We start from the raw sequence: 26,023 nt of genomic DNA on the forward strand, positions 1-26,023 counted from the left end.
TCTTTCCAAGTGACTCTTGGAACATGCTGAAGCACTGAATGTTTGCATACTATATATCTTGTGCAAAAATCATTTAATATCTACTCGTTTATCATAATGAGGAAACTAAGGGCAAATATCTGCTTTGCTTGACTGCAGGCTCCTTATCTTACACTTTATAATAAGACTGTAACAAATGTTAGCAATCACCCAGATCCACACTCCTGCTGTCATCCTGTCTAGGGAGAATAAATAAAGAAGACCCACTCGCCAGAAATAATCTATGGACACAGCTCAGCAGATTAATTGCTATCAGGAATTATTAGTGTATGCTGTTAGGCAGAAGACTTGGCATACTGCACTAACGAGAAGGTGTGGCCAAGCGAGAGCTTCAGTGGATGGAGGAATTAATGCAAACTCACAAACGTGAACTCGCACACATACTTTAGAGATAAATGTTAAGTAGACATGCTGTCCGCTTTCAGGGCCAACTCCTAGGAAACAGAAGAGACTTACGTAAGCTCTTTACTCATCTTTTGTTTGTCAGCTGATTGCTCATTGGTGTTACATAAGGAAATCAGCACGATTGTGTCATCTGTGGCCTCTCGCATGACCTCACCGATGAGTTCTACACAATGGAGCCTTTTTACCAAAGATGAGAGGTCATATGACCATATGCATGGTAGATAAAAGAGCGGAATTACTGAGGCTGCTTTAGTTGAACTTTGTGTTTGCTTGTACTGTAAATACATAGTGGTAATATTTGGTAGTAAATATTAAGAGTGGGAACCAGCAGGGACCTGGCGACACAATATTATATTGATATCTGTGTCACTTCTGTGGGAATTCTTTACTTTTAAAATATTGCGATTCAAAACAGTGATATACAATATTGCAATCTTTTTTTATTGTTTCACATTTATCTTCATTGAACTTTGATGCTTTGCACAACTAGTGTGATCTTCCTGCTTCTTCGCAGAGATGTAGAAAAAGCATAAAGCATATAGGCTTATCATGTAAGTTAAAGGAATAGAGTACCTTGGTTTCAGTGTGTTTGTCACAGTTCAAAAACCTTTGGAGTCTACCACACTTGTTAAATGATTGGCACTGTGTTTGTATGCATATGTGTTTGTTACTCTTTGCAGGACTAACCTATCCAACCAAGCAAGCAGGCTCTTGGCAGCTGCGATGAGGTCTACTACAGATGTCAGGAAGTCGTTAGGGAGTTTTTGGGTGGCTCTGCCATCATAGTGACCACCCCTCCGCCGACACATTATGAAGTTCTGCAGGTTCTTGGCTGAAGCGTTCAGCTTATGGGTGAGGGTCTTCAGGTTCTCTGTCTCTAGTCCATAGTTCTGAATAAGCAAGAATGAGAAAGCCTGTTTCACACATACTGCTTACTCAATGACAACTTATATACTGTGTAATAGATCTGCAGCTTTATAAAGAAAACAAAGTGATTTCTGGATTACTAGATTGACACTTTCCTTTTATAACCTCAATTAAATTTAAATAAAAAGTTCTTGTCTAATTTATTTTGAAATCCAAATAAAATATGGAGGTGGATTGCATGGTGATTGATCTACATGGAATGAATCCAAACCCCACAGTGTAGCTATAAACCAATTAAATCATCTCGATTCAGTAAGACTTTCGGAATAGAAAGTGTTGTTTGTGCACCTATCACTGCATGTGGAACTTGCATTAAGCCCGATAGATGTCTTTTTTCAAACAAAAGGAGTTGTTCACTTTTTTGTTACTTCATAAAAGCATACATTGCAAAATATAGTGCATATTTAATGTGCTCACTGCTTTCAGTGTCACTTGTTGGATGCATTGCCAAGCTGCTCACGTGTGCTATAAGAATGCTACAGTATAACTGGGGTGCTGAAATTAATATGCGCTGCTTACGCTCTGCAGACGAAGTGAAGCAGGCCAGAGAGTGAAAGGGAATGTGATTTTAAAAGAGGAATTAATTCTTTAGGTAAAGGAAAGGCCAGCGACATGTCATGCTTCTCAAGTCTACTAAAAAAACATCCTATATAGAGGCAGAGAGTGGTTTTAAATAATGGAGTATGTGCGTGTAAGAGTGGAGAAAAAGAAAGGGGTCATTCGGAGGCACACAACCCATTGCAATCTTAATGCCACAAATACGTTAACAAACTGTCGCAGTAACAGGGAAACTTACAAAACATCTTTCTATAAAAACACAACTGCTCCAAAACCCAGTGAGTTGCCTAAAATTCATTGCAATGAGCTTAGTGAAGAGATAAATTAAACATGGCGAATAAGGCAGGAGAAATGTCAATTATAAATAAATAAACAAACGTGTATTTATAGATTAAAAATACCATAGTTCAGTGCAATTAAAAATGTATTATTTTATTCAATAATTGTGTGGGCTATCTTAGCAACATGTTAACATCAAATTCAATTGAAATCAATTGCTTCAGTTGAGTCCCCTGTGTAGAGTGTGATTTGTGCGTTTGCTGCCTATAGCATTCCAAATGGACTCTTTTGACTTATCTGGGTTTGGAGAGCGCAAGTAAATGCATAGCAGGGTAAATTTGAATGCCGGTGAATGGGAGACCACAACAAATATAATTTCTGCTTGCCCACATTTTCTATAACTCTCTCAAAAGCTGTGTTAAAAGCCTCAGAGATTTCATAAAATCCTTCATAAAAGAGTTCTAAGCCATGAACTAAACCAACCAGCTTCGAGGTGAATCACAACATTACTTTGATTTGGAGCAAAACATTATATAAAAAGACAAATGTACAAGACTGTGTCCTTAAAGTCTTTTATGAGGGAATAAACTACAATCCCATGAAGCATTGCAAATGTCATCATTGAATTAAAAACAATGGAAAAACGAAACACTATTCTTTAAAATAGTTGATTATAAATACAGTGCATCCGGAAAGTATTCACAGCACTTCACTTTTTCCACATTTTGTTGTTACAGCCTTATTCCAAAATGGATTAAATTAAATATTTTCCTCAAAATTCGACAAACAATACCCCATAATGACAAAGTGAAAGAAGTTGGTTTGAAATCTTTGCAAATGTATTAAAAATAAAAAACGAAAAAAAAAAAAAAATCACATGTACATAATTATTCACAGCCTTTGCTAAATACTTTGTTGAAGAACCTTTGGCACCAAATACAGCCTCAAGTCTTTTTGTGTATGATGCTACAAGCTTGCCACACCTATTTTTGGGCAGTTTCTCCCATTCTTCTTTGCAGGATCTCTCAAGCTCCATCAGGTTGGATGGGGAGTGTCGGTGCACAGCCATTTTCAGATCTCTCCAGAGATGTTCAATCAGGTTCAAGTCTGGGCTCTGGCTGGGCCACTCAAGGACATTCACAGAGTTGTCCAGTAGCCACTCCTTTGTTATCTTGGCTGTGTGCTTAGGGTCGTTGTTCTGTTCGAAGATGAACCTTCACCCCAGTCTGAGGTCCAGAGTGCTCTGGATCAGGTTTTCATCAAGGATGTCTCTGTACATTGCTGCATTCATCTTTCTCTCGATCCTGACTAGTCTCCACAGAAAAACATCCCCACAGCATGATGCTGCCACCACCATGCTTCACTGTAGGGATGATATTGGCCAGGGGGTGAGCGGTGCCTGGTTTCCTCCAGACATGACGCTTGCCATTCAGGCCAATCTTTGTTTCATCAGACCAGAGAATTTTGTTTCTCATGGTCTGAGAGTCCTTCATGTGCCTTTTACTGAGGAGTTGTTTTTTTTCTTCTGGAAGGTTCTCCTCTCTCCACAGAGAAATGCTGCAGCTCTGTCAGAGTGACCATCGGGTTCTTGGTCACCTCCCTGTCTAAGGCCCTTCTCCCCCGATCGCTCAGTTTGGCCGGGCGGCCAGCTCTAGGAAGAGTCCTGGTGGTTCCAAACTTCCATTTATGGATGATGGAGGCCACTGTGCTCATTGGGACCTTCAATGCAGCAGAAATTTTTCTGTAGCCTTACAATCCTGTCTCGGAGGTCTACAGACAATTCCTTGGACTTCATGGCTTGGTTTGTTCTCTGACATGCACTGTTAACTGTGGGACCTTATATAGACAGGTGTGTGCCTTTCCAAATCTTGTCCAATCAACTGAATTAACCACAGGTGGACTCCAATCAAGTTGTAGAAACATCTCAAGGATGATCCGTGGAAACAGGATGCAACTGAGCTCAATTCTGAGTGTCATGGCAAAGATTTTTTTAAAAAAATTTTTATAAACTTCTTTCATGTTGTCATTATGGGGTATTGTTTCTAGAATTTTGAGGAAAATATTGAATTTAATTCATTTTGGAAGAAGGCTGTAACATAACAAAATATGGAAAAATATGGAAAAAGTGAAGTGCTGTGAATACTTTCCGGATGCACTGAATATAAAAAAAATATATTAAACTTTTATTGCAAAATATTCAGATATTTGAAAAATGTATAGCTTAAGTAGTAGCCTGAGAGTGTAGGAAGACCAACTTTTGCATCATTAAAAGTATGTCATGCTTGTTTTGGCACTTTGTCGACTCTGTTTCTCTGAATTGTGGTGCTTTCCTATTCAGGATCATGGGTAGAGTAATTCTTTATCAGGAATTACACTATTAAACACAATTAAACATGTTGAGATAGCAGAGACTGATGGCTTCAACAGAAGCATATACTGTCCATTAACAACTTCAAAGATCATGTTAGATCTGTATTTAAATGTTTACACCCACTGAGCACTTTATAAGGAACTCCTGTACACCTATTATTTATGCGATTATCTAATTATGCAATAATGTGGCAGCAGTGCAATGCATAAAATCATGCAGGAGCTTCACTTAATGTTCACATCAGTGATTTCGACTGTGACATGATTGCTGGTGCCAGATGGGCTGGTATGAGTATTTGTGTAACTGTTGATCTCCTGGGATTTTTAAGCACAACAGTCTCTAGACTTTACTCAGAATGGTGCCAAAAACAAAATACAGCCAGTGAGTGGCAGTTCTGCGGATGGAAATACCTTGCTGATGAGAAAGGTCAATGGAGAATGGCCAGGCTGGTTTGAGCTGACAGAAAGGCTAAGGTAACTTAGATAACCACTCTGTACATTGTAGTTAGCTGTATAGCATCTCAGAATGCACAACACATTGAACCTTGAGGCGAATGGGCTACAACAGCAGAAGAACACATTGGGTTCCAATTTTGTCAGCCAAAAACAGAAAGCTGAGGCTGCAGTGGGCACAGGCTCACTAAAACTGGACAGTTGAAGACTGGAAAAATGTAGTCTGTCTGATGAATCTCAATTTCTGCTGAAGTACACATATGGTAGGGTCAGAATTTGGCACCAACAGCATGAATCCATGTACCCAACCTGCCTTGTGTCAACAGTCTAGACTGTTGGCGGTGGTGTACTGGTGTGGGGAATGTTTTCTTGGCACACTCAGGGCCTGTTAATACCAATCAGTCATCACTTGAATGCCACAGCCTATTTGAGTGTTGCTGACCATGTGCATCATTTCATGGCCACATTTTACCCATCTTCTAATAGCTACTTCCAGCATGATAATGCACAATGTCACAAAGCAAAAGTCGTTGCAAACTGGTTTCATGAACATGACAAGGAGTTCACTGTTCTTCAGTGGCCTTCCCAGTCGCCAGATCTGAATCCAACAGAACACCTTTGGGATGTGGTAGAACGGAGGATTTGAATCTTGAATGTGCATTTGACAAATCTGCAGGAACTGTCAGATACAGTCATGTCAACATGGACTAGAATCACTAAGGAATGTTTCCAACATCTTTTTGGCAATTTAGGCTGTTTTGAGAGCAAAGGCAGGCTCTCCACAGTATTAGTGTTCCTAATAAAGTGCTAAGAGAGTGTATGTGTTATTATTATAAATCAATTCTGCTATGAAAATGTTTTTTTATATACATGACTCTGTTGATCACTTAAGAGGTTCCAGGATGCTTAGGATGCTATAATAATAATAATGTGTTTGGCAACATACAGACAGTAAAATTAAAAAATAATAATATAGAAAAACCTAAAGATGTGTAAATAAAAGGAGATATTATTAATTCCTCATGCTTTGGACTTTTATTTGACTTTCTTGATATGTCAAACTGGATGAAAACATGGCACGTGTAACCATAACTAAGACCGCTTACACTATGCACCGCTCAGGGCTGGTATTGACTGGTTTGAGAAAAAAACAAAAAAACATGGGAATTCCCTGCAATGATTACCAAAGCTAGTGTGAAAACATGCTTAAATTCAGTAGAGGCACCCATCACATTATCCCCTATCCCTCCACTACCCCATACCCCAGAGCAGTCATGCAGCAGCACGGCTCTCCCAGAATGCCTTGCTGCACACAAAAAGCCAGAGGGGGTCTGTCATGCAAGAGAAACAGCATGAGGGAAGGATGAGTAATCATATTTAATTCAGCAGGGCTCCATGTTGGACAAACCCAAAGAAGCATTACATAAGAGGCTTTCAGGCCCTAGCTGAGTTTAACCACATGACATAACAAATGGTGGGAACAAAGAAGCGCACTGGCTAACGTACAACCCCCATTCACCCTCCTTTTCCTGCCCTCTTCCGTTATCCTCTCACAGCTACTGTGTTTATTCTCTCACACTTTTCCTTGCACTCCCTCTACGCCTTTCTCTTCTGTTTTAATTTGTTATCCTTCTTTCACCCCGACTGCTGCCAGTTTTCTTCCCATTCTACCCACACATTCTTACTGTTGCTCCACCTCTCTTTGACTCCTTCTGCATCATCGTCCTTATTTATCTGTCCCCTTTAGAATAGCCTGGAAACGGTGTGCAGGATGAAAGTGGGAAACAGAGGGATAATCCATGGGATTTTCAAGGATTTGAAGTGTTTGTTGTGGCTAAAATTAATTGCAAAAAATGCAAACACCATAAACATATCTGCAGCGTGGGAAAAACAGGTTATATACTTTGGGAATAAAGGTAATATCTAGTGGTTGACCAACACAGGTTTTTTTAGTGGACAATGTTGATGCCAATATCTAGAAAGCAGAATGGAAGCGATGGCAGATAATATTGCCAATATATTAATACTATTTTAATGATGACAAATGAGAGGTACAAAAAATTGCTAAAATCACTTTCACTTATTTGACACTAAATAAGTAAAAAAAAAAAAAACAACAACAACAAAAAACGTATTTGTGCTTATCAACCAAGCAAGGCTTATATACAGTAGACAGATATCTATAATATGATTGGCAGGTTACTGTAAAATGCATTGAACAAGGGAATGGATGCAAAGACATGATCATTTGAACATACACTGAAAAAAGTGGTAGCCTGCAATTGTTACCTCAAGGATCTATTTTTACTTGATTTAACCCATAAAATTACTTTCATTTTTATAACATATTTTGTCAGGTTGATTTAGTCAATTACAATTTTGACTATAGCTAAACCAGTTAATTAGAAGCACATTTCAGCACAAGTTACCTCAAAAAAAAAAAAAAAAATACAAAGAGCAAAAAGCTTGTAGACATGGCATGGTACCTCTGTCAAGTTTAATTGTTAATATGCCATTTCAGTTATTATTAACAGTTGTTATAAAAGTAATTCTGCAATAAATGTCTGACATAAAAACAAATAAATATACCAACAAGCTACTGTATATCATTCTTGCCCCATTAAGCAATTGCAATATGTGTTTTTTAAGAAGGGTAAGGCATGTGTGTGTGTTTGGGCAGGTTTGGGTGGTTTACAAGGATATTTTCAAACTGGTAATTACAAGGGTATTATGCAATAAATGTGGTTTATGAGGACATTTATTGTGTTCCCATAATTCAAGCTGCTTAAAAACATACCAGTTTTTTTGTGAGGGTTAGGTTTAGGGTTACGGTTAGGGGATAGAATCTATTGTTTGTACAGCATAAAAATCATTATGTCTATGGAGAATCCTCATAAGGATAGCCGCACCAACAGGTGTGTGTGTGTGTGTGTGTGTGTGTGTGTGTGTGTGTGTGTGTGTGTGTGTGTGAGAGTGATGTGCTCACCAGTGCACAAAGCAAGTCCACTGCCTCCAGAATGAGTTCCTGGTGGCCAATTCGAGAAACGCCCAGATCCTCGAGCTCCTGATGGGTGATTCTCAACAGCTGTTCCCCACCTACCTTCTCTTGCTCAAAGTTTTTAATGTACTGCTGCAGACAGTCATCCAAGCCTTGAAAAGAGCAACACAAAACACAGCAATAAATTAAAATATTTTTAAAGCCACTAAAGTATCTCCTTAATCCATTCTGGATCCCATGTTAGTTAAATTAAATATGACTAGACAACACAGAGCAGAGATAACGAGCAATGACAACCTCATATATAAGTTCTGACATGGGAAAGTGGGCACTGTGACTGTGTGTGCTTATGTGGCATCCTTCAAAAGAGTGTGTATACAGAACCACACATAAATCCACTCTCTTGGACAGTAGTGAGAGACTGTGAAAGTCTTGGCACACAGCTGTTTAAACAGGCCTCATTTTGTACACCAGCACAGACCCAGTCTAGTATACCCACACACACTTATTTACTTATTTAATATTTACTTTGAACAACTTCTAAATGCTTTGCTGTCACGAACAGATGTCAGTGGACTTCAAGCACTATTGTCACCAATATAGGAAGAAGACCTGTTTGGCAGGAGCTAGCTGTTGTCTGGGAAGCATATGCCTCCCCCTTCATCTATATTGAGCCTTAAAAGCATTTTTTTTTCTCCCACAGAATCAGCAAACACAAAAAACATCATATCATACACTGACACAGAAATTCTTGCATGTTTAATTAAACCAAGAGAAAAATATCTAATACATATATAAATAAATATAAATTCAACAACGCTGATAGGAAAGAAGTTTGTGAACCTGTGTGACCTGTCGAAAACAAATATATAGTAGGAATCAGCATTGCACATTGAAAATTGAAAATATGGGATTCCAAACTTGTAATTAATTTTATTCACAAAAATGTTATGATGTAAAATGCAACTTTTTAAGATTCTTCATTATGTCTAGATGATTAAACAAATTGTGTACAAAATGTCCTTGCTTTAAATGAAGCTCACAAGATCATCAGGTTTTGCTCAAACTTCCATGCCAGTTTGAGTGCATGCTGTCAATGAAGCAAAAGAGGATACATATGTAGTAAATACTAAGAAATTCTTAAATTCATGTAAGTCTTTTTTTCACTGAAATTATTATGTTAATATTATAATTTGTAATGGAAAAAATATTAAATGAAAGAAAGCAAAATAAAAGCATTTTCATTATGAACTTTTGAATCCCTCTGACTACGGTATCAAGCAAATTCTACCAAGATCCCATGTCCTCAGCATTATTTACTCTTCTCCACTTCCCTTAAATTACCTTTTAAGAATTTATACATTCCCAAACAGCACTTTCTTCCCCATGGGCTTTCTAACTGTGTTGTTCACTTATCTGTGAAAATTTCACAACAAAAGACAAGGTTTTAGAGTTGGTTTTATGTTAAATACTCCTCAAATCTGATATTCATTTTCTTCTGTATCTAGCCACTGCATAAATTTAATGGATTATGAAAAGAAAGTTAAGATACCAGCTATATTCAAAATTACTGAAAGCGAGCATTTCATGGCTTTGCATGCCATATTGAGACTTAACAAATCCACTTCTTTACCAGGCTAATCTAAACCTGTTCCAAATGAAGGAATCATCACGGTTTGTCACTCTATGTTGCTATAGAGATGGGCAGAGCATTTAAGTAGGACCTCATTACCTCGACTAAAATGGCAGTGAAATGAGAAGATTATATGTGATATTTAAGTTTGAATAGACAAATAAATAAACAAACAACCAGCATACTTGCATCAATGGATTATTCAGTTGCCTTTGTGTGGCATTTGTATTGTAATGCTAATGAAACATTGTAGGAATATTATTGTTAAGATTCTGAATAGCTCTGAGTACCAGTGGATTGAGAACTGAATAGAAATCTTGGACCTGAGACAAATTCCCCATATTTTTTATTCTGTCTTTATTTACTCAAACTCGTAGGACATTCTTTCTTCTGTGGAACACATAAGGAGATTTTAGGCAGAGTGTTAGGGACTGGCACCCTAACCGAAAATCACCATTAACTTTCATTGTATGGAAAAAAAGAGCACAGTAACATTCTTCAAAATGTATCTTCTTGTGTTCTACAGAAGAAATTAAGTCATTAGTAAATTACCCTTCAAACTATTATATATGTTGTACAGAAAGGTCAGGCATTGTTTAGAAACACTTTCATAATAATAAATGATCGCAACATGAAACAAAGGGTCTGTAGGGCAGTTAAACTAATCCTTTAGTGAGCAGTGCTCTTCCTGAGGCTGACAGAGACAGCCCAGCTCACACAGTGCCAGTGTACACAAACAGTAAACTCATTGATAAGGAGGATATTAATCTGCTGATAATTGCAGCCGCTGTGGCTGAGTTGTGTTAAATACTACAAAGAAGAGCGTGCAGCACATTCATCTGGGACCATTATTCTCTGTCAATCGAGGCGGGTGGTCGGCCAACAGCTTGAACTACGGAAGATGTAGAGAAAGGGTGAGGGTGTAACAGTTAAGTAGGTTAAGGAAAAAGTGAGTGATGTGAGTGAGTGAGTGAGTGAGTGAGTGCGTTTGAAAGAAAACTGACCTTATCTTTACAGTAAGTTGACTAAAGCAGCTAAGAGGCTGGCCCATTTCAGATGTGACCTCAAATCCTCTAAAATGTCCTGAATCTATGAATTGGCAACTGGTTTGGCCCAGAAGAAATAGGGATTGGGAGCTTCAGAAATCTCTAAGCAATGGATGTATACTTGATGTTCATTGGCCATACAAATGACCCAGATAACACAAACAACACTTTCTTGAAAAATAAAGGAATAGTTCACTCAAAATGAAAATACTCACCATCATGTTGTTTTAAACAATGTGTGCCATTATCTTTTCAGTGGAACACAACAAAACCTCAACACGTTGTTACAGAATGTTCTGGCACCCTGACATTGACCCCATTCTGCCGAGGTACTGACAAGCGGCATCTCACATCAGACATTTATGCATCAGTTCAATTGTGTTTACCTTTTCCTGTCACGTGATTGATAGCATGTTGCGTCAGTAGCATCAGAGACCCGGTTCTCTGTGTTAAAACCAGCAAGTAATCACGAATTGGCCCAGTGGCTGGGGAGGGTAGAGTCACACGGGGTAACCTTCTCGTGGTCGCTATAATGTGGTTCGCTCTCAGTGGGGTGCGTGGTGAGTTGTGTGTGGATGCCGCGGAGAATAGCATGAAGCCTCCACACAAGCTATGTCTCCGCGTTAACGCACTCAACAAGCCACATGATAAGATGTGCGGATTGACAGTCTCAGATGCGGAGGCATCTGAGATTCGTCCTTCACCACCCGGATTGAGGCGAGTCACTATGCCACCACGAGGACTTAGTGCGCACTGGGAATTGGGCATGCCAAATTGAGGAGAAAATTTAGTTTTTTTAAATAAAATAAAAATATGCATTCCAATCCATGGAGAGACTCACAGTTAGCACTGAGGGTCTGCGGGTTGGACATGATGCATTGTGGGAAGGTCAAGAGCCTTTTCTGCACTGGGGAGGCTGCTGTCTAGCCCTTAGTGGCATCACCTCAGGGCATCATCGCCACTGAGCTGTATACTAATGTTAGAGCAGCAACATGGTAATCGCAGAGTGTTTGATGTGAATGTGGGAAAACTAAACATCAAATGTTAATGAAGCATGACTGAAAATATTAAAAACTGGAACAGTGACCGTATTAATAGAAATCAGGTTCACATCCAGACTGCAACATGTCCCAATCTATTTCTGCCTCTCTTTGCCCAATGATTTCCTATACCTTTTTTATTAGGTACTACACAAAAAAGAAGAAAAAGCCCCAAAATAAATATTTTAATCGTATAGTTATTACACTGATATGTATATTAGGCTAATAAGAATCAACTGTTGTAATTGTGGATCTTTTCCTTCTGAATGTAAGAATGTTTGAAGGGGTGCAGTGACTTACACAAAACTTGATTTGGCCAGTATCAATGACAGAATTGAATTAATTTTGTTTACACATTACTATAATAAACCCAGTTACAGAGTGGGTCTTAAAACAGTGCTGTGTTTTCTCATTATTTCCTCCTGAGTTTACTTAGCATAGGCATGACACTGGTATGTTAGGCAGGGCAGGGTGGCACTAGCAGTTGCTGCTAACCAGATTTCTATCATACCCTTAATAGCATCCATGTGTAAGCCCTCAGCAACACTCTTTCCATAGATTATGTACCTTGAGAACATATTAAGGTGAGCTAAAGGATGTTAAACATGCAACCAACACCAAAGAAACAAACCCAAAATCCCACACATCAGAAGCCATGATTGCAGTTTTAAAACACACCAACTAGGCATGGCTGAAATACAGGAAAATGTTGGCTGCAACCTGATTGGACATTGCATGGTTCCTTACAAGAATTGCGGCAGTTCCGAGCAAGTAGGTATAGCTGCATGCCGGGATCTTCAAAAGGGGGTGGCAGGGCTGAACTGGTAATCTGGCATACCGGGCATTTTCCTGGTGGGCCGACGCACTTTGGGGCCGATCAGGGGCGGACTGGTCATCGGGAGAACCGAGCGGTGCCAATAGGGCCGCAATACGATAAAATGAGCAGCCGCGTTATGCAGAACAGACCACGAAACGGTGCTGCGATATGCAGAAAATGACAGCGATTCAAGTCATATGATGCATGCATTGTGTAAGGGACAGGATGAAAAGTGCTTGTTTATGAAAAGATAATCTGCAGTTTTTCTCATGATGTGTGCGAAAGTGAATAAAAGTAGCCTAATTGTTGTTGTATTGTCAGGAAACTGCAGTGATATGTGCAACGAGCCACATAAAAATAATTTTGCAAAAATGTATATTAACATGATTCTATGCTATGGACAGCAGTCTAAATAAATAATCCAGAAATTACACAAGAATTGTGTACTTGTGAGTGAAATGTTGAGAGTACATTATTGCATGCTACTGATCAGAAGGCTCTAATAATAACGCAGACACAAACAGACACCATCATGCCCATAGGGTCTTTCACGCAGCCTAACACTAATACACATGCACATAAACATGTTATCTTCTGTTCCTCCGTGTGTTTGAGAATCTGCACAGCAGCTTGCAAGGTTTTCTTCCACACATAACAGACAGATGTCGATAAAATTCCCCAGCTTCTTAGAACCAAATTTTTGGACATGTCAAGAAAATGACTGCCTACATACCTCTCAAAATTCCCTATGCCTCTCAGTCAGGAGAGGTAACCTTACAGAGAAAACGGTATGTACTTGTGACTATGCTTTTAGCCATGAGTGTGCAAACTGGTATCTGGTATCGCCACTGTCTCACTATCCCTAGTAATTTATTATATATCCTATAGGATTTTCTGAAATTTTCCCTGCAAGTCTTCTTTCACCACCTGTTCTTGATCTCGTTCACCCTTTAGATTTGATCTACTAAAAGGTTGTTTGAGCAAATTTAAACGGATAAATTCATTAAGCTCTCTAGGTAAATGCCTCCACGTTGTACAGCGTGAATCTCTAAGCATAATGCACATCAGCCATGTGCCTGCATGTGAGCAACAGAGGCATGAATAAGTGAATACGCATTAAAGCGCACAGTTAGTTTGTTATCCACCTTATATATCCACTCACACACATCTGACACAAACAAAACCCATGCCAAGATACCCACAAGACAGGATAACACGTGCATGTGGAAATGTTGTACATTTAATGAGGCCGATTTCTGCACACATTCATTAATTTTCTTGCAAAAGTAGGTTTTACAAATTGAGAACAAATTTGTAGTAACACTATACATTTTTGAGTAAGACTTTACAATAAGGTTGCATTTGTTATCATCAGTTAATGCATTAGGTAACATGAACTAACAATGAACAATATATTTTTACAGCATTTATTCATTTTTGTTAATGTTAGTAAATAAAAATAAAAGTGTTTAATTGTTAGTTCATACTAGTTCATAGTGCAGTTACTAATGTTACAACTTTTGATGTAAAAAAAAAAAATATTACTGTATGTTGAAATTAACATTAACCAAATTAATAAATGCTGTAAAAGTATTGTTCATTGTTAGTTCATAAAATATGAAATATTATTGTAAAGTGTTACCAATTCATGTCTTATCAATCCTTACAAAGAGGAATGAGATGCTGATGTACCTTTTTTTGGAAAACACAATGGGGTAGGGGGGTTGTTGATCAGTCACCACCTGGAACACTTGTCTAATTTTAATTACAAATGACTATCTATTTCCCCACTTCACCCAGAAGAACTGAGTAAGTTTCTCAATAAAATCCCCTTGAACAAAATCAATGGACGGTATGACAGTGTATAATAATGTATAGATGAATTCTAGTGAAGAGACCATTGAGCCCTTTGACTGCCAAAGGGATCCCAGCTGATCACTTAGCCTCCACGTGACCCTTCACTATGCATTCTGTTTGATGAAGTGACTACTCTACAATCTCCATTTATTAACATAATTTTTAAATGCATTTTGATATATTCATGCTTTTAGTACTGTTGACATTTAGATTGGTACTAACATACAATACCATAAGCACAGAATATGATAGACTATAACATAATTGCACGACAGCTCTCGCCTATCATGTAACATTTCTTTAAAGCGAGTGTACACCGCTACAAACCAAATTTAAATCGTACATTTCGGATATCATACGCGCAAATATAATATTCCAACATTTCTGTAAAGCACGGGTAATGTGCTCCTCATAGATGTTGTATTTTCCCCATCTATCGTTTCAACAAAAAGCCTACATATACATGTAAAATGCATACCTTTCATCCAATCAACCACCTGGCTTGTTGTCCACCTGCTTACTGGTTCCATGACCAGAGCCATTGTGGAAGTTTTTGCAGTCGGTGGCAAACAAAGATACCAAAGAAGCGCTTCAGCACACTCCAATGTCAGCTGTAATCTCCACGCTCAGACAGATTTCTGCCTATTTTTCATCTGCTACATGTTTATCCTGCAATTTTGTACTGGCTCTTGGAAACGAAACGTTGGTGGTCTTTAAGTTCAAAGCATTGCTCCTTATAACTGCATTCCTTCGCAATAGTCTTTGTGAGACGGCTTTCTAAATTTATCTAGTGTAGATATAATTTTCCATCATATATTTTTGTCTTTACAGTTTCCTCATCCCATCACATTGAGCCACTGGAGAAACACAACGGTGAATTTAAGCAGCTGTGTGTGCCTCTTCTCACACGCTGTTACCAGTAAACAGTCTGCACGAGCGTCCCTCGCGCACACTCGTAGGACTCGCGCCTCGTCCATTCTTGCACGCAGTTGGCTCTGGCAAATGAGCCGTCATGAGGACCAAGCAGCGAATACATCTCCATAATTGAGCTGTGCGCACATGAACATATTGTACACCGGAGAGAGTATTAAATAAATGCTTGCAATGAACACTGAAAGTTTGGGGATGGAATAATATTTTTTTTCCCCTTAACATGCAAATCATTATTTACATTGCATTCATTTCTTAATTCCAATGCCTAGGTGGAGCATATTTCCTTTAAATTCATTACTCCAGCATAATGCCTATGAGAGTCTTATGGATTTTCTGCTGCCTTTGTGCTGTTTGGAGTTTAAACGTTTTGGTTGCCATTCACTTGCATTGTGAGGATATTCTTATGAAAATATTTGTTTGTGTATAGTCTTATGGATTACTTTTAAGTGAATAAAAAAAAATTGTTTTGGTCACCATTCACTTGCATTGTGAGAATATTCTTATGAAAATCGTTGTGTTCTGCAGAAGAAAGAAAGTAGTTCAATTCTGGGATTGGAATTGAGTCAATGATGGGATAATTTTCATTTTTTGGTTAACTATTCCTTTAAGTAAACAGATTAATAATTGATTATTAATAAAATATTATTATAATGCCTCTAATAAAAATAAACAACAACAACAACATTACGGTAAATTCTCAAACTATGTTAAAACTCTATGCACACAAGTTTACTGGTAAGATTTGCTTAAAATGTGCCATTTTTGTTGCATATGAAATAGGCCTATATTAATATAAAAGCTCCATGTTGAAGTTGTGATCAGAGAAGGTTACCACAGTTTGTTTTATTTGAAGTTTAAAGCCATCTAGTGGAGAATCACAGTAACAATTAATGGATTGGCTCCCCCCAATGTTTTTGTAATTAATTTAAAGGTCACTGTGATGCACTGTATAAATTGCCATTATAATTAATTTTTACTTTCTGTTTTTCTTACATAATCTTGGCCCATATAGATTGATAATTTTTAATCTGTATTTAAAAGACCTACAATTGAAAGGCAATGACCTCATGTGCCGTAGATCTGTTATAACTGCCCCCAAATTTAGCCACAGATAATGCAGAACTGTGTCTCAATGGAGCAACCCTTGAACCCTGATCCCATCTCCTTCCCTTGCCCCTTAAAAGCCTTTTTTGAATGCCCCTGCAGGCTGCAAGGAAACAGAACATCTGTCAGCATTGCACACTCCCGTATGTTCCTTCAAGATCTGAAATCATACATAACATCCCTGTTCTTTTGTTTAGGTAAAATGATTCATTTAGTCTTAAATTGATCCATGTCTATCACTTTAGTTTTTCAGTGAATTTAGTTCAATTAGTGCATCACATAAATGCCTTTGTCAACATGATCACAAAACAGATCTAGATCTGCAATCTAGGTTTAATGTTGCCAGCAAACATTGCTAAATAAACAAATTTGACTTGTGTGCACATCAAGGAGGTTTTTCCTATGTCGGTAACTGTGTTTCTGTACAGAAAGGGGCTTAATTGGGATAGGCCAGTGGCATGAAAGTCAGCCGTCAGTATTTCATGTTTCCCCTTGAATGCCCATGCACAAAGCCCTGACTATAGGTCATTTCAGTACTGAGCACATGCAGCAAGAATTTAAAAGGCCTTCTCAAAATAAGAATAATTAATAATTAAAAAATAATTATTAATTTACATTTTGTGAGAGTTTAAATTAAATAAGCAATTATGTTAAACATAAATGCATAACTAATGCATATGCATTCAATAGGATGCTTTAGTTGTCTATTATAAATCCATTTTAATGGTAATTTAGATTGTGTGTGTGTGTGTGTGTGTGTGTGTGTGTGTGTGTGTGTGTGTGTGTGTGTGTGTGTGTGTGTGTTTAAACCACTGGATAAAAGCAGCTGCTAAATGACAGCTTGTTATATAGTCTCTTACTAAATAGATTAATCTAACGTCACACTGAAGGCAACCACGCTTCTGGGTTCTTTTTAGCAGCTGATATGGGCAGGGATCCTGTTTTAACAAACTTTTAAGGCATTATTACTATGTAATAATATTTGTTGAAGTTCTAAAAGGTATTTTAAAGGGATATGGTTTACAGTGAAGAATTATGTTAGGTTAGGTTCTTTCTGAATTATTGGAAAAACAAGTTTTAACTTGATTCAATATGCCTGCATGATTAATTCACATCCACACACGGAAACATTTGGGACTTTTTCAGCTCTGTTTAAGCGAAGCGCCCATTGACTGCAGTTCTTTCCTCCGCTTCCAAATAATCCCAGAAGTGCAGAAGTAATTGTTTGTTTGTAAACAGTAACTTCATCTATGTAATATATTTTATAACTACTGTAAAATACATTTGCATGATGAAAGACCAAAAATCTGCTGTCTCCTTGGAGATTATAATTTCAAACTAAATTACACCTCCTAGCACCATGAAGAACTCTGCGCATGCTTCAAGCACTAGGAAATGTAATCGAGCTTGAAATCATGATCATGCCTAGAGACTACAGTGGCAATATGTACAGTGACATTTTTTTTTACATTTTGGTCTGTTCTCTCCCAAAACCAATTGGATCACTTCGGAAGACATAGATTACTTTTATGCTGCCTTTATGTGTTTTAATGTGCTTCAAGGTTCTTCAGCTTCACAAATCTTCATTTGTGTTCTGCAGATATAAGTCATGCACATGTGGGATGGCATGATGATGAGTAATTGATGAGAGAATTTATATTTCTGGGTGAACTATTCATGCTAAAGCCATTGCATAAACACAAAGAACACACAGCCTACCAATCTTATGCAACTCATCCAGTAAATGAAGAGCAGTGACAGTACACAGTGTGCCCATGTTTCAACACAAAAGAACACAAAATATCAGAACAAAACCTTTATATGTTCTGTTCCCAGGGACACTTAACCCCTGAACAACAGCACAGACAAGTCACATAACAATATACTGTAACAGGAGACAGATGATTACACTCCACTCACAACTAAATTGTATTCGCCTCACAAAATAATCGCGCTGCTGTCTCTTTAAGGAAAGGAGGAAGTTCGCAACAACTGAAACCCGACAGTGACATTTTGTCTCGTCTGTCAAGCTTTTGGAACGTCTTGGTTCAATCGTTTTTAACGCTGCATGATCACGGAGCTGTAGACACACCCTGTCCTAAAATGAACTACGAAATAAAACATATATATATATTAAAGCAACAGTTTTTTTTATTTCGTCTTCCGTAACTAGGCCTATATCTGCACCCAAGCGTAAATCGAGAGGACTGCTCTGTCTAGTCCTCTGCTGCCAAAATAAAGGGGAACTTATCGCTATCGGTAAGCTTCTATCCTTCTGAATCTCTTTTAAGGGCATAACACTGAAGTGACACTGTACTAAACTGAAGTTTGTTGTATCTTGTATTCGACCATGAAACAGAGGGTGACCTAATATTGACTGTTCTTGACAACGTACGACAAGTAGGCTACTTTGTCCCAGTTGCAATGCGTAATATTGCATTAGCTCAAGTTTTAGCGCCGATGGCAAAAGGGGCTGTTCAGACCGAACGCCAGAGCAACACATAGAAAACAGGTTTCTCGAGACGCCTTTTTAATCGTTGAGTTCTTTTTAAACTTGACTCAGCGCTCCTGCGGCGGTCAAAGACGTGTTTACGTAATAAAAAAAATACTTATACTGCACCAACCCACGATAGAGGAATGGGTCATTTACATATGCTATGATGAGATACGGTTTACAAGAAAGTAAATTCACTTTTTAATATGTGTGCATGTTTTTTTTTTTTTTTTTTTACCAGGGTATCAAGTGTAAGAGTTTCTGAAAAACTTGGAAAACGTTGCAAATCCGAGATGGATGATGACGCAGTCGACATGGCGTCAGACAACAGTCTGCCATTTGGAATGGGAGCTTCCGCCTACGGCAGTGAACATGGAGATGAAGAGGGGGATTATTTTCCTCAAAGAACACTTCCAATTTTCCTCGGATACTCCGAACCTGTGGGGTAAAATTGTTTCTTGGTAGTCAAATATTGGGGTTATAAAATTCGGGAGGGATGCTCCATATTTGATGTTTATTTTAGACGCAAATTGCGACTCTTTCTGTATAGATCAGACACATGCCGTAGCCAAGATGAAATATGTTTTATGATTACTTTTAGATGTTTTAAGTTTGTTGTTTCACTGCGATATGAATTACATGACTGTGTCTCTTCCATGTTTTTTAGTATCACAATAATGAAGAATGTGACTTCATATTCAGTATAAGGGGAGGGATAAGGGATCAAAATCCGGTCAAAAGTTTTGCGGTCACGGATCCAAAAATAGTTAGCGTGAATCAAAATAATAATTGCAGATTAAAAAAAAGAATAAGCGCAAAAATAAATACAAACTGCAGATCAAAATAATTAACGCAGATAAAAAAATAAAAAAAACAAGCATGAATCAAATATATATAAACACATTTAAAATATGCTAAAAAAAAAAGAATTGCAAAATCATGTTTTCTTTGTTATATTACTGTTTTTGTTCTCCCTGACAATTTTGCTCATTTTTCTTTTTTTTTTTTTATACGCTTACACTGTATTTTTCTTTGCTTTTGTTTCCAAGTTCTGTGCTTGATTTTCCAAAACTTTTGAGTAGAGTTTCATGTAAATCAGGGGGCGTTTTGAGTCTCCATTGGTCCACTAGTTCTTGATTGGCAGCTCCGCCTCTAGCCAATCATTCAAAGAGGGGAGTTGACGTCACTCCAATGCGACTCCGATGGCTGCTGCTCAATATGATATTATTTAAAATCAAATCACTTTATTGTCACACTACCATGTACACAAGTGCAACAGTAGGTGAAATTCTTGTGTGCAGTTCCGAGCAACATAGCAGTCATGACAGTGACGAGACATATACCAATTACAATAAACAACATACTTACACAACACAATTTACATATCAAATGTACACATACTTACACAACACAATAATTATATACAATGTACAGTAATCAATACACACAATATACAATAAGTAAAGAGTATATGAAATATATATATATATATATATATATATATATATATATATATGTAGTTGTATTGAGAAAAATATGTTTACAGTCCATTTGTGGTTGATAGGCTGCTTGTGTCTGTTTTGAGTATTTTCTGCCAGCTCTAGGAAACCATGTGTTGTCCGAGTAGGCCATTATCGTAGTCCGTTAACATGTTTCGAGTCAGCTGAATTAGTTAGTAGTCATTTATAGTTATTCATAGTTAGCAGTCTTTAGTTTAGGCATTATTTAAGACTTCTTGGTTTGTAGGTAATTGGCTGCATATCTAAAAAAAAAAAACAAGGCTGGGTTGGTGTGGTTGTTTGATGCATGTTTTCGACGAGTTCAGAACCCAACTTGATCCACTTTTCCATGAAATAAAATCCAGACCCCGACTCCAAGGCCTATTACTATACTGATGAATATAGAAATGCTTACATATAATTGGACTTTCTTTGTTTGTTTGTTTTTATTATATAAAAAAAATTAAAAGGTGTGCATTATTGCTGACACCTACATGCACACTTTCTAATTGGATGTATGCCTGTAAGTCATTTGCTTAAAATGTTGCTGAAGTTGTATACTCTATGTTATTGAAATATTTGTAAATGTTATGGATTTGTATGCTCCAATGTTGCCTGTATCTTTAGGGACAGTCCCTAAATTTGCCCATTGGTAAAGCTAGTAAAAACTTGCATCAAACATCCACACCAACCCAGCCTTGTTTTTTTTTTTTTTTTTTGCACCAATGGGGACTCAAAATGCCCCCTAATTTACATGAATCTCTACTCACAAATTTTAGAAAATCAAGTACAAGACTTGGAAACAAAAGCAAAGCAAAATGCAGCATGTGTAAACAATTTTTTTTAAAATATGATAAAAATTGTCAGAGCACAAAAAACCATTAATATAAACAAGGAATTGTTTACAATTCTGATGACTTTGCTTTCATTTTTATTTTGCAGCATATTTTAAATGTTTATATATTTTTTATTCATGCTTGTAATTTTTTGATCTGCACTAATTATTTTGATAATTCTTTATTTTGTGCTTATTATTTTTTATCTGCACTTATTATTTTTTGATTCACGCTTATTATTTTGATTCACCCATGACCGCAATACTTTTGACAGGCTTTTGATCCCATAGAGGGAGGGCCAAATGTATATGTAATAGACCATTGAAAAACACTTAATTCTATATTAAATGCCAATGTCTATGTTGGTTACGGTCCTGCTAAAATTATCATTCTGACCAGACAACACGTGGATAGAGCAGAGTCCCCTGCTTCCAGCTATGCCTCCATGCACAGTGACTCCTGGTCCGAAACATGGGAAGACCAGGAACCAGGTGACACGCAGTAAGTTTGCTTCACACACATACATTCGCCTGTAAGGCTCATACGCAATTTTTGGAGCTGGTCTAACACAAGACATACTTGCTTATTATCTTTCTTGCTTGCGGAGTTAAAATATTTCTCAGAGACTTATGCAGTGTAAATGAGAAAAAATTATACAGAAAATGGGCTATTTAAAAAAAGCAAACAGTATCGTTGCATTCTTGATACTTAGCTTGTTAGTCTTGTAAGTCTGGTACCCCAGGATAAGAAGTGAACTTTCCACAGGGTCCAGTTGATCCGACGGGACTCGTCTGCCTCTAGCAGTGATTCCTTTAATAGTGATGAGGATTTTGAGGGCAATGCTGAAGAAAGGTGAGTGAGTCACATCTTGCATCTGATAAACTTCCTCTGTCCCAAGGTCACTTGTGAGTTTTGCAATATATTACCAGTCAAACGTTTGGACACACCTACTCATTCTTGTTACTACTGTTTGCCACATTTTAGAATAATAGTTAAGTCATCAAATCTATGAAATAAAACAAATTGAATTAAGATAATTACACTTGCTTAGATTACATCTAGGGATGTCCTGATACCATTTTTTGGAAGCCAAGTACAAGTATGATACTTCCTTTTCAGTACTTGCCCGGCAGTTTTTTATATTAACATTTTATATATATATATATATATATATATATTTATTTTTTTTTTTTTTTAAGCAATTTTTAGCTGTCACAAAATTATCAAGAAAAAAAATCAAAAATTAGATACAAATAATCACTATAAACAAAAACATGAGAGCTGGCTTGCTGACTGTATTCGTTTAACCAAATGTAACTCAAAAGACATTATCCAAAAACTTTTTTTAGCTCTCACACATCGTCAAAAATGGGCAAAAAGAAAAAATCTATAAAAATCAATGGCAACAATAACCGATATGTAAAAGCTGTCTATCAATAAGGATAAGGATTACAATGTGCACATGCACATTGTATATATATATATATATATATATATATATATATATATATATATATATATATATATTTCATTAAATTGCAGCCTTTGTGGTTTAATAATCGCACTAGAACATACCGCTATTTAAACTTTGGCTGCTTTACCTTCATTATCTGGTCCTCATTCATTGAAAAATCAAAGAAAATCAACAAATAGATGGAAGGCACACTATATACATGTATACAAAACCAATGTAAAACATTTAGGCAAAATCCTTTATATCAAATGGTTTTAGATCTTTAGAAACAAATTCAGTGAAGTAAGTCAAAATGTTTGACTGTGTAGTGTACTGTATTAGTATAAAATACAGAGGTCAGTTATAAAAAATTTCAATTTAATATTTTTTACATTAATTTAAGATCACGGAAGAGGAGAAGGTCAACGCAAGCATCACTGAAACAACTAAGTGCTCCTGCTCCTGTAAAACCTGAGTTGCAAGTAGATCCAAATGAGAAAAGGCACCCAGCAATGACGGTGGATTTCGCTTTCAAGGTGAGGCCTACAGCCAATAGTCATCAATTTAAAGAAGAACAAGGCACGATCATGATAATAACAGTGCAGTAACTTTTACAATAAGTACCTCTCACAATGAGGAGATAAAACTCTAATATTCTGTGTTATGTCTCAGGCCCTCACAATGTGCCTAAAGAAACTTTCAGAGGATGAATTAAAACATTTTAAAAAACTGCTGTGGGAGAGATATCCTGAACGCTTTCGTGATCCCCTGGATGGGCTTGATCTTGTTGATCTGGTGGATAAAATGCTGGAGCTCTGTGATATTGTGGTGGCCCTGAAAATCATGCTTATGCTACTTCAAGTCATGAACTTAAAAAATCTATCTGAATATCTGCAAGGTCTATGCAAAAGAAGTAAGTTAATCATCTGTTCTTCCCCCAGACATTACAATATATTTCAAACTGTTCTCTCTAAGTGTTTAATTTTTAATTTCAACAGATGAAGTGCGCTACGAGTTGAAGTTGACTCTTAAGAGGAAGTATGAGATGGTGTATGAGGGTTTAACCCAACATGGGCAGCCAGTCAACTTTGAGTCTATCTATACAGACCTTTACATTTCTGATGGCGTTAATGCTGCAGTAAACACAGAGCATGAGTTTAGAACAAAGATAGAAGATCTCGAAGAGCCTCGCAAAGTGAATAGAAAACCGTTATTCTCAAAGGATGTTCTCGCCCCAGAAAAGGTGAGGTCAAGGCATGTTAGGTCAGTGTTATCTAAAGGAAGCCCTGGAAGTGGCAAATCATTTGCAGTGCAGCGGTTCATTCTTGACTGGGTGGATGGAAAAGTGCACCAAGACATTTTCTTTCTCCTGCCTCTTCACTTCAGGGAACTGAACCAGGTGCGAGATGAAGAGTACACCCTCATGACACTAGTGAACACCTTCTATCCAGAGATGAAGGAGGTGGAGACTCTTGATTTTGAGGGCTGTCCAGTGATGTTCATATGCGATGGACTAGATGACAGTCAAATCCTCTTTGATTTCCAGAAAACTGTGTATTGGTGTGATGTGAATAGGCCTGCACCCGTGCAAGTGTTAATCACTAACCTCATCAGGGGTAACCTGCTTTATCATGGCACTGTTTGGGTAATTTCAAGGCCTGGAGCTCTTGATGTTGTCCCACCAGAATATGTTCAACAACTTCTGGAAGTCCGTGGCTTCGACAATGATCAGAGAGAGGCCTATTTTAGGAAGACAATCAGAGACCAACAACTTGCAGAGAGAGTGATCGCTCATATCAAGTCTTCTAAGACACTATACATTATGTGCCACTTGCCGCTGTTTTGCTGGGTGGCATCTAAAGTGCTGCAGCAACACTTTCAGTCTCTTCCGCCACAAGGAGAGCTTCCCAAAACTCTAACCACTATATACACCAGTCTGCTGCATCTTCACACTCAAATCTGTGTTCAGAAACTGCAAAACGATCCCAATAAAGAGACGAAAGGTCTTACTGCTGAGCAGTTGCTCACTAAGCTTGCAAAGCTGGCATACAGCATGCTTGAGAAGGACCAGTTTCAAATGGAGAAAGAACACTGGGAAGAGATTGAGATTGAATCATACCCTGCTGTGGTCTGCTCAGGTCTCTGCTCGGAGTATTACAGAGAGAAGCATGTGCTGTATATGGAGAGAGTGAGCTGCTTTGCCCATCCAACCATCCAAGAATACCTTGCCGCTCTTCATGTTTTCATCTCTTTCAAGAAACGTGGGAAGAATGTCCTTGAGCGGAACAAGTTATCCAATAAGGTCTTGAATGTTTCTTTGGCAGAGCTTCTCAAGAGTGCAGTTGACAAAGCAATAAACTCCAAGAATAGCAACTTTGACATTTTTCTGCGGTTTCTTCTGGGTTTGTCAGTGGAGGCCAACCAGGAGATGCTCAAAAACCTCCTGCAGATTACTACTGGATCAAGCCAGTCGGCACGGGAAGAGACAACTCGCTACATTAAAAAGAAAATGAAAGAAAAAAACTTCCCACAAAAAACAGAAAACCTTTGTCGATGCATTGATGAACTTAACCCCAAACTGTAGCATTGAATTATTTATGAGGTGCTAGAAAAATGATCTATGATAATTCATCTAGGTCTTCATAGAGTGTCTTTTAGAATGTATAATGTGGCGTCTGAATTTTTTTTCTCCAAAAATTAGAGTGAATAATATAAGACTAGCTAAACTTGTTTTGGACAGTTGTTTTCTTAATGGGATGTTGTTACTCCAGCTTTTTTTTATTGATGTTCAGCTAATTATTTTTTTTTTAATAATGGCTAAATTAATTCATACAGTTATTTTTCCTTTAAAATATCCTAATGGGAGTTTTGGTGTTTAAGTGCATACATTTAAATTCTAGATGAGATTAAAAATGCTGTTACTATGTTACTAATTATTTAATATCCAATCTAAACATAGCATAGTTCAAATGTATGGTGCTTTTTTCCATAAAATAAAGCAAAGTGCTTTTTCTTTTTTCTTTAATTCACACCTCTGAAACAATGCTCAACACAACAATCTTGACTGAGTTTGAAAGCATCTACATCAAATCAATCTTGACAAAGGAGACTATTTTAATTTAAACTGTAGATTTGCATCAATTAAAAACATTTATTTAATCAGAATGTTGACACTAAGTTAATATCAATCATCATTCTAATTTACATAACAGCATTCAAAATGTCCTTTCAAATGATATTCATTAAACTCTACCTATGAAACAATGTAACAGAAGACTTGAG

The 26,023-nt window shown here is 37.4% G+C and overlaps 2 protein-coding genes across 4 annotated transcripts in view; one reads left to right on the forward strand and one right to left on the reverse strand.

Annotated features, from left to right (window-relative positions):
- cnksr2b (connector enhancer of kinase suppressor of Ras 2b) overlaps window positions 1-15,383 on the reverse strand; it is a 49,808-nt gene extending 34,425 nt beyond the window's left edge. For both annotated transcript variants that reach the window (XM_052104182.1, XM_052104181.1), the window contains exons 1-3: window positions 14,901-15,383; window positions 8,018-8,181; window positions 1,132-1,334 (exon numbers count right to left, since the gene is read on the reverse strand). In XM_052104182.1, the coding sequence (XP_051960142.1) occupies window positions 1,132-1,334; window positions 8,018-8,181; window positions 14,901-14,964 (431 nt within the window). In that variant the 5' untranslated portion in view covers window positions 14,965-15,383. The remainder of the gene's footprint in view (window positions 1-1,131; window positions 1,335-8,017; window positions 8,182-14,900) is intronic.
- Window positions 15,384-18,447: 3,064 nt separating this feature from the next.
- Window positions 18,448-25,875, forward strand: nlrc3l1 (NLR family, CARD domain containing 3-like 1). Of its 2 annotated transcripts, none has more exons than XM_052104056.1 (7): window positions 18,448-18,718; window positions 19,195-19,398; window positions 21,688-21,789; window positions 22,054-22,140; window positions 23,145-23,277; window positions 23,414-23,654; window positions 23,740-25,873. In XM_052104056.1, exons 2-7 carry the CDS (start codon window positions 19,247-19,249, stop codon window positions 25,323-25,325), a joined length of 2,301 nt encoding a protein of 766 aa, XP_051960016.1. In that variant the 5' UTR covers window positions 18,448-18,718; window positions 19,195-19,246; the 3' UTR covers window positions 25,326-25,873. The 2 variants fall into 2 exon arrangements, with proteins under 2 accessions (XP_051960016.1, XP_051960017.1); XM_052104057.1 differs by lacking the exon at window positions 18,448-18,718 and adding an exon at window positions 18,770-18,859 and having other exon boundaries at window positions 23,740-25,875.
- The last annotated feature ends 148 nt before the right edge of the window (window positions 25,876-26,023 follow it).

This window comes from Xyrauchen texanus, chromosome 34 (genome assembly GCF_025860055.1).
Source record: "Xyrauchen texanus isolate HMW12.3.18 chromosome 34, RBS_HiC_50CHRs, whole genome shotgun sequence".
Taxonomy (NCBI): Eukaryota; Metazoa; Chordata; class Actinopteri; order Cypriniformes; family Catostomidae; genus Xyrauchen; species Xyrauchen texanus.

What these genes read in the sequence shown, in the direction of transcription:
- nlrc3l1 (XM_052104056.1), top strand. Translation starts at nt 19,247, where the DNA reads ATGGATGATGACGCAGTCGACATGGCGTCAGACAACAGTCTGCCATTT. An exon ending in GGATACTCCGAACCTGTGGG is followed by an intron (nt 19,399 to 21,687) that starts GTAAAATTGTTT and finishes CATTCTGACCAG; the next exon opens with ACAACACGTGGATAGAGCAG. An exon ending in GAGGGCAATGCTGAAGAAAG is followed by an intron (nt 22,141 to 23,144) that starts GTGAGTGAGTCA and finishes CATTAATTTAAG; the next exon opens with ATCACGGAAGAGGAGAAGGT.